This window comes from Tupaia chinensis, unplaced genomic scaffold, assembly GCF_000334495.1.
Source record: "Tupaia chinensis unplaced genomic scaffold, TupChi_1.0 Scaffold000252_1, whole genome shotgun sequence".
NCBI classification, from domain to species: Eukaryota; Metazoa; Chordata; class Mammalia; order Scandentia; family Tupaiidae; genus Tupaia; species Tupaia belangeri.
In genome coordinates this window covers 6274905-6287650 of record NW_006159732.1, presented here as the reverse complement: position 1 = coordinate 6287650, position 12746 = coordinate 6274905, and the positions used below count along the sequence as shown (strand labels likewise).

Genomic DNA, 12746 nt, shown 5'->3' with positions numbered 1-12746 from the left:
AATACATAAAGTTGTGGAGGATATCCAGGCTATAGCACCTCCCTTTCCCAGTTAAGTTTCAGACATAATGTCTAAACACTTTTTATTTTTGAGAAAGGACATTCTTGTTATACTTTAAATCTCCTCCTAATTTCTTCTTGACAACTGGACAGGGTTTATAAGCTTTTCTTTAGATTGGAGATAGTTAAAACTGAATAGTCAAGAACTTGGGGGATACAGATAATGATGGTAACTTCTAAAATAGCTGCAATAATCCTGACTTCCTGATATTTATGCCGTTTGTGGTCTCCTTCATCAAATCAGGGCCAGTCCCTAGGACCAATAGAATAGCACTGTGTGTGACCGTTCAGCCTATGTCATGCCAAGTACTGCAGCTTCTCTCTGTCCTCTTGGATCACGTGCTAAGGAGTAGATGGCTGCCGGTGAGGAACTTCTCATGGTCCTGTAGAAAGGTCAATCTGGAGAGCAACTAAAGCTACTCACAAACAAAAAGAGCCAACTAGCATGTCCTATAAGGGAGGCAACTTGAGGCCAACTGATCCATTCAAGAGATTGGCATCTGCAGCCCCAAATGACATTTGATTGCTTGACCAGGCACCCTAAGGCAAATCTGCTCAGTCATTCTTTCCTGTATTCCTGATGTCCAGAAAGTGAGAGGTCATTTTTTGTTTGTTTGTTTGTTTTAAATCATTAAGACTTATAATTATTAAATACAAGTAGACAACTAAAATAAAGTTTACTCAAAGGACAACTGTACCTTGACTTTTATTCCTGATTGAGAAATCTAAATATTGTAGAAAAATGGGGCAATGGCAGTTATAAGGGCCACGAAAACTTGAAGTTTCTTAGGATTTGAATTCAGAAAATGATTATGGCTTTATTTCATGTGTGACATATATTTGTTTGGATTTGATAGACACTAGGGAATTTCAGCTGTATGGGCTCAAATTTTAATTTTTAATTTTTTTTATTAATTACTTTTAAATTTTTTTTATATTTATTCAATCACATTGTTTAGCTTACAAAGTGAACATTTCAATATGTGAACAATTCTCCCCAGTCCAGTTGATCAAAATATCTTCAACAGATTATACCACACCTCCTCATCCTGTCAATGCTCTGCCTCTGTATCCTCCTCCAAATGTCCTTCCCTAGGCCCCACTCGTCCACACACACCACATCTGGCATTCACACCCATCTCTTGTGTTTCCATATCCTTTAAATTTTTAGACAAATCTAAAGTTATTTAAGCCTTACAACACAGAGAACTTTAAAATATGAAGAAAGTTTTACTTAACAGTATAATGAAGAAATTAACCTCAAATGGTACTTTCACAGGTAAGAATTCAACCAAAGAAGAGTAGGAAGAGAAGTCTACATATGCTGCCATGGAAAATAGGAATGAAGTTTTGAATTGGGAATAATATACCTACACATACTCATATATGTATATATATACACAGCATCTCACACAAGTATATAAATATATCTATGTATATACAAATTATACATACATATAATAAATATAAGTTTATATACATACATATAATTTTTCTATGCAAGCATATAATTATATTATTATAATGTATATTTATATATTATCATATGTATATATATATATATCATCTTCAATATATGTGTCTCTTTGTTTCTATATATAAAAGTATCAAAGAAGATGTTACTAGATTGAATCTTTAAAAAAATTTTAGAGTGATTTTTACTATGGGGCGTGTGTGTTCTCCAGACAGAGAGACAGAAAGCGAGAAATCATCCCCCCAGGGAGGTTAGCCATGCCATGATCCCTTCTCCTCCATTCTCCTTTCAGGATCTTGGGCATTCACGCACATGCACCCAGCATGAGTTTTATTCACTGGGTCCAGGACTCTAACCACAGTAGATTACCTGGGAGTCTAGTGACACAACCGCTATGCCATCTGCTAGTCCCACTAGATTGAATCTTGCCCTAAAGATATTATAGACTGTATGTGTAAATATTCTTGTATAAATATTATTTTCAAATTATATTTAACTCATGGTTTCTGGTGTCTTCCTTCATTTTATATTGTATATTTGTGTTTTCTAAAAATTTTGATGTCCAATCTGAGAAAATGATGGATTTTTAAAAATTACTTTTTGAATGCATGTATTCTAACAAACATGATGTACTTATAAACATGTTAGTCTTCCTCTGTCTCCAAAGTTTTTGCTGGGATAGTTCTAATTAGAAATACTCTATCATATTGTTATGTCATGTGTTAGACCAATGTGTCTTGATTTTTTGTTTTTGGAGAAAAAAGTTATTGCAGATTATTTCCTACTATGCTAAAAAGCTTACGCAAAATGAGAGTGATCTATGAAAATAGGAGAGAAATGAACAGAAGCAGCCAACTGGCACCCATGTTTGGGGCTCACATGCAAATCAAGTTATTCTTTATTTTTCAACACTTCCAAAATTCTTTTAAAGCCATATTTGAAGCTGGATAGCAACTCTATATGAAGACATCAGCGATATAAATACGGACAGCATTGTGTTGGGTAGAGCAATGCCAGGAATTGACAGGACCAACAGATAAAATCAAAGCAATTAAGTTTCCATAAACACTTGACTTGGTGTTGAACCAACACTTTTCTTTATAAACAGAAGCGTAACAAGAAATAAATGACAATCATACATTTCCAATATATAAACCATGCTGGTTTGGTGAAGTAACAGAATTCTTTCCCAGCTTTCTTCTTACAATGTTAGGACAGGGAGGGGAGTTTTTCAGTAATTTGTGAGTTTTAATTCAGAGATCATTTGAAATTCTATCTGATAAAATGTTAAAGAATTTACAGATAAGATTTGATATGTTTTTAGTTTAATGCCCAAACAAAACGACCATTCTTTCAACAACAACAACAACAAAAATTCTTTTTCTGGCTATATAGATAAGCAGTATTTGACTGCCATTCGGTTCTTTCCTGAAAACTCTTTAGCAAGGCCAGAAAATTCTGTCTTAAGAGCCTCCAATCTTTCTTTTAGTTTTTATTTACTGACTTCCACCCCATACTAAAACAAAAATAACCTATGGCTGCACATGTCTTACCTTATTTTCTTCCCTTGTAGATACTTAATTACCTTTTCCAGGGAAGATCTGAGGAAAATGTTTGCTAAATCGTGATGTGTTGTTTCTCCCTAAGAACAGAGACCTAATCCTTAATCGGAGAAGGACCAGAATCAGCAAGTCATATGGGGAGAGTCTTCCGATATTACTGACCACACATTCGCATATAAAGATGGTTCCCAATTTTTCAGAATAAGATAAACGAAAAACAAATGAAAAATCAGATAATCTGCTCATACTTGGTTTCAGAGTGATTTTTCTCTTCTCATATGTGAGTTCTGTGTGTATGATATATACTTCTTTAAATGTCTTATTTATTTCTCTTCATCTGATTCAAATAACACCAGGAATATTTTGTGCTTTATTATTTAGCATTTATTATAATATAATTCAATATTTGTAAACTTCCCAGAGTAGTTAGTAGCTCCCACATCACTTCTGTATAAATATTAGAATGGTCCCATATTACAGATAATGTTTCTGTTAAGCAGGAAGTTCCTTAGAAAAATAGGACATTTATCTTTTTATCTCCAGAATCGTTCAAAGTGCCTTACATATCAAAGTACCACTGTCATAAATGCCCTGTATGTATTATGTACCAGGCACTAGCTTGACAATTCCATGAGATTGTATAGTTTATATATTTGGTTATTTTTTCATATCCTCAGCACCTAGCAGAGAGCCTGGTTCACAGTAAGACCACAATAGAAATTTACTGAATGAATGAATGTAATAAAGTTGATACATTGCTACCCTTTTCTGAATCATTAGCTTACTCTCCCTTTCCTCTTGCTCTTTGACTGTGGCTCTACTGAAACACATAGTTAATCTCCGCAGCTTGTCATCAGTGCAAAAGTTGGAGTGGTGGGGCCCATTGATGATATTGCCTGTGTTATAAGCGAGAAATGTACCACACCATGACTTGTAATCTTCACAATCTCTAGATTTGTTCTGATTATTTTGTATTCATGCCCTGTATCTGCTACAAATTCCTTGATCTATTTTAAGCATTTTCCTTGTACTGACTGCCTCACTGAGCAAATAAAGATCTGTGGAGTGTCATTTAAAGGCAGGAGTACACTATATAGCCCAAGAGCTGGTTCTCATCAGGACACAGATTTGCAAGTTGTGTGGACTTGGGTAAGTGATATATTATATCTGAGTTTTTGTTCATTTATCTAGGTGAAAATGAGATTATATAAGCAAAACCTCAAAAGCATTATTACAATGTTAAATAAGAGTTTACATGCAAAGTGTTATTCTAACACCATTGTAATGTAAAAGTTAATGTTAGTTATTCCATACTTTTAATAAAAGCTTTTATAAAGTAAAACATGCAAAGTAATGTTATTTGAATTCATTCTCATGACCTTCTTGGATCAGGACTCTGAAGAAGATTGTCTCATGCAGGGCCAATTACCATATAGTCAGTCATATAGATCTGAAAGTGCCAAAGTAGGCATCTTTCATTTCGTGAACTCCTTGAAACTGCTGCCAAAATAAGCAGGCAACAGAAGGGGGCCATAATCCAACAGGTATAGGCCCTCAGTCTTTTATAGCTGAAGGCAGACTGGTTTTAAATTTTATCTCAAGAGAGTTGCTAGACAGTGCATGAATTATGAACACTAACGTTTTTGCACTACCAAGGTTGTAAAGCAGCCTTGGGGCCAACAGGTGGCATAGTGATTAAGGGCACTGGACTCTCACATGGCCAAACACAGTTTGAGCCCTGGATCCGTCAGTTTGCTTCCCCCCATTCCCCCCTCCACTCTCACTCTCGCTCTTACTCTGTCCCTCTCTGGTCAAATTTAAATAAATAAAGTTAAATAAAATAATTTTTAGAAAAAAACAGCCTCTATCAGAACCAGAGCACCACAATGGAGAAGTTCAGAACTTGAGAGGGAGGGAGCATTTTGAGCTATCCAAATTCCTTTCTGTAGTCCATCCACCTGTCAGTCTCCAATCATGCTTCAAGCCCCCATTGTCTTCATAGTAGTTTTTGATCTTTGGTACACAAAAGTGATCTGAGCCTTCCTTAACTACTTCCTCCCTCTGGACCTTTCCTCCCCACTCAGTTCCTTTCCAGTTCCCATCTTCAATATACTGAGGCTTGTTATTCTTTGAACCATTCTTCCAACTCTGCTTTTAGAAAATCCTGTCTTCACTAATATATACCAAGGCTACCAACGTCAGTCTTCCCCTCATTTTCACAAGGACCTTTTATATATGATGCAATGGAACAAGTGGTCTGTATTTGAGAGAAGATCAAGATTATATATGATGCAATGGAACAAGTGGTCTGTGTTGGGGAGATGATCAAGAAAAAATGTCAACAAAAGAATTTAGAAAAGAAGTGATGGTACACTGCAAACAATAGGAGATTGTCAGTAAGAAATCTCGATCTTATTTTTTACAAATATAGGATAGTTTTACGATTTTGATCTGTGATTAAATAAGGTAATATTTACATTTAACTCAGTAGCTCATATCAGAATGATTTTGCTTATAATGAGATATCCATGAAATTTCACATTGACCTACACCTTTTATAAAAATCATCTTTTCCACATTCAACTGCATTTGAGCATTTTCACAGATCAGGTTCCTATATATGTGAATTTATACAATCCAAGAAGAAAATGATAGCCAACCTTATTAAAACAATAATCAAAAGACTGAACAGACACTACGCAAAAGATGGTGTCAAGCCAGCTGGTAATCATAAAAATGTCCTCAAAATTATTAGCTATTAGACAAATATATGGTAAAACTTAGAATAAAATAGCATTACAGAAACATAATTGATAAAATGGGAGGAAAACTGAGAATACCAATAATAGTTAAGAATATGAAACTAGTGGAAGTATGAATTGACACAACTTATTTGAGAAAATATTTGACAATATCTACTTAAGGAAAATACATGTATATCACACAACCCAACAATTTCACTTTCGGCTATATATGTTGTTTTAAAAAAGTGAAAAACAGTGTCTACCAAAAGATAAATATATAGCAAATGCCCATAGAAGTTTTATTCTTAGTAATTCTAAGCTAAAAACAGTCATAATGCTTATGTATACTAGAATGGGTGAATCATGCTGTATGCATACAGTGGAATACTACGCAACTATTAACAAATACGATCTTTTTCCACATACATACAACATGGGTGAATATCATAGGTATAATATGGGGTGAAAAATATGAGACACTAAAAATAAACACTCCACTATATGAACTTTAAAAACCAATAAAACCGGGACCAGCAGTTAGCGTAATGGCTATGTTGCTTGACTTCCATGTAGTCAACTGCGTTTCGAGTCCCAGACCCGGTGGCTTAAACTCATGCTAGGCACATGTGCGAGCGTGCCCAAGATCCCGAGAGGAGAATGGAGGCGAAGGGATTGCGGCATGGCCATTTCCCCTGGGGGGTGATTTCTCGCTTTCTGCCTCCCTGTCTTTCTCGCAAGTGCACGTGCCCTATAGCAAAAACCTCTCTAAAAAAAGAGAAAAAAAAAAAACAATAAAACTAACCCACAGTTTTAGTTAATCATAGTTTTTACCCTTGGAGTCTCTACAATCTGGAAAAGGGCAGAAACAACCTGAGTAGATATGGAAATATTTTATTAATAAATATTGATTTTGATAGTATTTACACAACTATATACATATTTATGAATTTATCAACATTTAAGATTTAAAACCTCTCTAAAAAAAGAGAAAAAAAAAAAACAATAAAACTAACCCACAGTTTTAGTTAATCATAGTTTTTACCCTTGGAGTCTACAATCTGGAAAAGGGCAGTAACAACCTGAGTAGATATGGAAATATTCTATTAATAAATATTGATTTTGATAGTATTTACACAACTATATACATATTTATAAATTTATCAACATTTAAGATTTGTTCCTGGGGGGTGATTTCTCGCTTTCTCTCCAAATAAAAAAAAAAAGATTTGTGTTTTATTATTTATAAGTTGTATGTCAAAACACTTTTAAAAATAAATAGGCCATTTGCAAGTAGCACAGGTGGTATGGTACCTCTATGTAATCCTGGAGCAATATGAGAAGGCCCCAGGTTTGACTCCCAGGTCAATCTGAACTTGGCAGGCACACCTGTCAGTGCACCCATGAGCCTGGTTGACTGGTAAGTGGGAGAAGCGGGTGCAGATCATGAGACCCTGTCAAAGGTACCTGTTCTTCTCTCTCAGGAGAGAAGAAAACAAATTTAAAAATAATTAACTAAATAATAGACTCACTGTGATAAAGATTTTTTCAAAGATAGAGGATAAATGACTTGTGGAGTTTATTATCACCAGTTCTCTGATTGAAGTAAGGAAGGGACTGTTCTTATAAGTGTTTTATGAGAAGGTCATGATCTAACAACAGCATTTTTTATATATGAGAATGTACTTCCAAGGCTATGCCACAGGGAAGTATTCAATTCTCTTCTCTTTGTCCTCATCTTTGATCATTCCTCCCACTAAACATTAACTTTCAGTTGTTCATGGTTCATTTATCAATAAGAAACACAATCTGAAACTAAAAAGTAAAGAAAATAGATTTAAATAAACGTACTGTAGATTAAATTTCTGTCATTATTACCTAAAAGTATTTCAAGAATATCGGCATAAAATTGCCTTTTGACTTTTGTGTATGAAATAATCATATTAGGAAGGAATTGATGCTAAAGCCAATGAGGTGACGCTCCTTCTTCTGTAATACTTCTGCTCCAAAGGGCTGCTTTACCAGACTGGAAGCAATTACATCATTTTGTGGTTAAAATTGCCTGCTTGGTTTTTAGATTTCCGGTCCTCCAGGCAGCGTAGAATGAAATCACCCTGGAAGCCTAGTCCTGGTCCCAATGTTCCAGTGAATATGCCTCTGTCTATATCTTCAGGATCTTTTACACCTCCGACCATTTATATTTTCACTCCAACAACCTCTACTCAACCCCGAGTCAGGCTCTCCAATTCTAATCTCTATCTGCATCTTTGTTGCATCAACAATATTCACTGTTCGCCAAAACCTCATCTGTTACATGCCATTTTTCATACCTTCAACCATCCTCTGGTGCCAAATTGTAATCTGTATCTCCTAGGACTATCCCAGATGCCTAACTCTGTAACCTCAAGATGCTAAGCAAAGATAACCTTCATGATCACCTAGATCCAATTCTCATTCTGGTGTGTTTAATAAACTTCTGATGCCCATGTATTAACATTTACCTTCATGTTTTGACTCATTTGTCTCAAGTGATTACTAGAATCTTAAGCAAACAAAGATGAAATTCTTGTTTTTCTTGCAATTTCTATTCTCTGAGGGATTTCAGGTCAAGTGCTCACATTCTTCCTGTTTTCACACTCTTGTCAAAATCTGGACTCGAAAATCCTGGAACACTTTCTTGACAATTTACTTTCAGCTTAGTTGCTTTAAGCTTTGATCAACTAAAGCACTTTCAGCAAGCTGAACATGTAAAACGAAATGTAATCACAGTTTACATCAACCATCCCAGAATGACCGTGAAGAGGTCACAGTAAGTTTTCTTGTGGCTGCTTTCAATTCTTGTACAGGATTTAAATTCTGGCCTTTAATTATATATACAAGGTATTGTATTAAATATTGTATATATCTTATATTATAAAACTGATGTTCTCACCCCCTTTGCGACAAAAGAAAGCTATTATATCTGCATGTAAGATATTCAGGTTGCATTTATACATTTTACTGTATTTTTTAAAGGCCTTCTATCAGAATTAGCGTCTACTTGTGAAATACACTATGCTTTGAATTTGGGGTTGTGAAGTATACTAGGCATAGTGCAGCATTTAAAATGAACTATATTAGTTAACTCTAAAGAGTTGCTTGTTTCAGGGGACCAGCAGTTAGCATAACGGCTATGTCGCTGGATTCCCATATAGTCGACAGCGGTTCCCAGCCCAGACCCGGAGGCTTAAAACTCAAGCCAGGCACATGTGCGTGCATGCCCAGGATCCTGAGAGGAGAATGGAGGAGAAGGGATTGCAGCGTGGCCATCCCCCCCGGGGGGGGGGGATTTCTGTCTCTCTGTCTCTCTGTCTGGCGAGCGCACGTGTCCTATAGCAGAAACATAAAAAAAAAAAAGAGTTGCTTGTTTCATGCAGTCCCATGAATTTGCATATCCTCTGTATCTGCAACGTGTCAGACATTATTCTAAACAGAAAGAAGTGTATTTCAAAGACCTTGTGGGTATAGCAGTCATAGTTAACAGATCAAAATTTAGGACAGAATCTAGCACAAAATAATAGTATTTCTAACATCAGGATCTGTAAGATTTTTATTTTTTGACATCATATTGAAATAACGGGTTGTGTGGTACATACGTGGTTCAGTGGCTCCTAAGGTCTGACACAGCTGATTATTATAACTGTACAAAATAAATTAAGTTATTACATATTTACTTAATAATAATTTTGTATAAAATACACTTAGAAGTAAAATTAGATTCATATCATCCTAAAATTAAGAAGTTCACAGGTTAAAATAGATTTTCAGTTCTGGAGCTCAAAATCTATTGTAATTCATGAAGAAAACCCTAAAAGTTATAGAAATGTTTGTGACAAAATAGTCACAAGAGCATTACTTGAAAAGAAAAAAAGCCTAAAAATCAAACTATAGTCAAAATCTTAAATAAATTATGTAAAAATAAATGAATAAATAAATAAATTAGGTTATTCAGGTTTCAAACTAATGCTCATAATGAATATGTAGTAACAATACAAATTCTTGGGAAAAGAGGTTATGATATTTTATGTTTTAATGTGCAAATCTAACTAAGTATTAAATTTGTACATGAGGGAAAAAAAGACCTAGAAGGCAATCCTACATTGTCAATATCAATTTGGCTGGTGTGAAGCAGGGGAATTCTTTTTTTTTTTTTTTATTGGAGAGGTTTTCGCTATAGGGCGCGTGCACTCGCCAAAGAGACAGAGAGAGACAGAGAGGTAGAAAGTGAGAAATCACCCCCCAGGAGGGATGGCCACGCCACAATCCCTTCTCCTCCATTCTCCTCTCGGGATCTTAGGCATGCACGCACATGTGCCCAGCGTGAATTTAGCCCACTGGGTCCAGGACTCGAACCGCGATCGACTATGTGGTAGTCCAGCAACATAGCCATTACACTAACTGCTGGTCCCAAAGCAGGTGAATTCTTGATATGTTTCTTAAAATTTTTAAATTAATTTTTTTGGGTTATAACTGATTTTTTTTTTCTTTTTTTGGAGAGGTTTTTGCTATAGGGCACGTGTGCTCGCCAGAAAGAGAGAGAGAGACAGAGAGACAGAAAGCAAGAAATCACCCCCTGGGAGGATGGCCACGCCACAATCCCTTCTCCTCCATTCTCCTCTCGGGATCTTAGGCATGCACGCACATGTGCCCAGCGTGAATTTAGGCCACCGGGTCCGGGACTCGAACCGCGATCGACTATGTGGTAGTCCAGCGACATAGCCATTATGCTAACTACTGGTCCCAGAGTTATAATTTAGCCATTATGCTAACTACTGGTCCCAGAGTTATAATCGATTTATACATTAGTATACACCCAAAGAAACATCATAACACTCAAGATAACAAGCACACATCACCCAAAAATTTTTTCTTCAGAAAATATAATAATAGAAGTTATAGCCAGCTTCATAATGGAGACTGTGAGGTTTAATTTGGGGTGTCAACTTGACTGGATTGAAGGATGCCTGGAAGACTTGAAAACATTGTTTCTAAGTATGTCTATGAGCGTGTTACTAAATAAGGCTGTCATGTGAGTCAGTGGGTTGAGAGAGGAGGTCTGCCTTCAAAGTAGTTCGGCACCATCCAATGAGTTGAAAGCATGAAAGGAACAGAGGAAGTGAGATTCTGTTTCCTTTCTTCCTTCCTGTCTCTCCACCCTTCTTTCAGGAAAATGCTGTGTATTCCACTTCTGTATATTCTGCCTGCTTAACTCTTGATCCTCCACTCAGCCCTTGGCTGTGTTTGATCGTTTTAGCTCCGGATCTTTGTGTCCCATCTCCTAGCCACATATACTCCAAGTTCTTTAACCTTTAGGCTCTGGACTTATACCAGTGGCCCCCTGTGGGTGCTAGGGCCTACAACTTCCTGAGAGTCTTCTTCAAGTTTCAGATTAGAATTGTACCATCTTTCCTATGTCAGTCTTTCTACTCTTTCCTCAGTTTTCAGGCAGCATATTGTGGGACTTCTCCACCTTGTGAGAATGTGAGATAATTCCCTTTTAAATATATGTCTATTCCATTGGTTCTGCTTCTTTGGGAAACCTTGTCCAATACATGGACTAACTTGAATATACACAAATTACTAGTACAAAGATTATACGTATTTTCTGTCAGTGATGGGAAATTCTGATTTAATTTTGCATTGCATTCTTTCCACTATACAATGTATTATAAACTCATTGTTTTCAAACAACACAAATTATTCCCTTATAGTACTGGAGGTCAAAAATCTATGTGGATCTCACTAAGCTAAAATAAAATCAAGATGATCTAGAAAATAATCTGTTACCATTTCTTTTCCTGCTTCTAGACGTTTGTGTTCTTAAGCCATGGTCTCTTCCTCTGTCTTCAAAGCCAGCAGTCACAGGTTGAGTCTTCCACATGTTGACTCACTGACATTGACTCTTTTGTGTCTCTTCCACATTAAGTATCCTTAGATTACATTGGGCACAGTGGATAATATAGGATGATCTTCCTGCTTAAAATGATTAGCAATATAAAGTTCATCTACTGTTCCCTTTTTTTTTTTTTTTCCACACAGTATAAATATTCACAAGGTCCAAGGATTAGGACATTTACACTTTTTTTTTTTCCACACAGTATAAATATTCATAAGGTCCAAGGATTAGGACATTTACATTTTAGGAAGTCAATTATCCTTCTGATCACAGTTCTATATTTCTCTCAGGGCCCTAAAATCGAATGTATTAAAACTTGTTTTAATGTCACAGGTCTCTTTTTGCAGGAAATGCAACCACATGTAAAAGTGGTTTAAAAAATTTTATTAGAAACCATTATTTCATGAATTAAGAATAATCAAAAATTGTGTTACTTTTCTTTTCAGAAATGTCAATGAAACATTTCTTGTTTTGGGCTACTGCTGCTGGCTTCCTGTCCTATTTGACCATGAAAGTATGTGAGGGTTGTATGTTTCATAATTACTTTCTGGGCAAGGAGAAAAGATAACCTTTTTATAGAACTCACTATGTTAAAGGCACTGCTGCAAACTGTTATAGCCATTATTCAGCTAGATCTCACAACAGCCCTATTAGACAAGTATTATATCTAACATGTTACTACAGAAGAGAGAACCATAGAGGGGGGAGATTCAGTCATATGACTAGGGAGGTAATTAGGAGTTAGCAGGGCCTAAAACTAAAATGAATCAATTTAGCTCTGTGAATCCATACCTATTTTATTATAGCCCCTCTAGATAATAAGTAAGTTGAAGGGAGTCAAGTGGTCATACAGTGGTGACACAACTGGACTTGCATAGAAAGTATATGGGTTTGTGTCTTAGGAGTTTCCTGACTGGGCACACATACCCCTGATCCAGGCCAGATGAGGCTGTGGGTAGATCATGGCAGGAGGAT

The 12746-nt window shown here is 36.0% G+C and overlaps 1 protein-coding gene across 4 annotated transcripts in view; it reads left to right on the top strand.

Moving 5' to 3' along the window:
- The first annotated feature begins 4128 nt into the window (after positions 1 to 4128).
- The window catches only part of CRISP1 (cysteine rich secretory protein 1), a 51926-nt gene continuing 43308 nt past the window's right edge, over positions 4129 to 12746 (top strand). For all 4 annotated transcript variants that reach the window (XM_014588022.2, XM_014588023.2, XM_014588024.1 and 1 more), the window contains exons 1-2: positions 4129 to 4244; positions 12218 to 12285. In XM_014588022.2, coding sequence (XP_014443508.1) covers positions 12220 to 12285 — 66 coding nt within the window. In that variant the 5' untranslated portion in view covers positions 4129 to 4244; positions 12218 to 12219. The remainder of the gene's footprint in view (positions 4245 to 12217; positions 12286 to 12746) is intronic.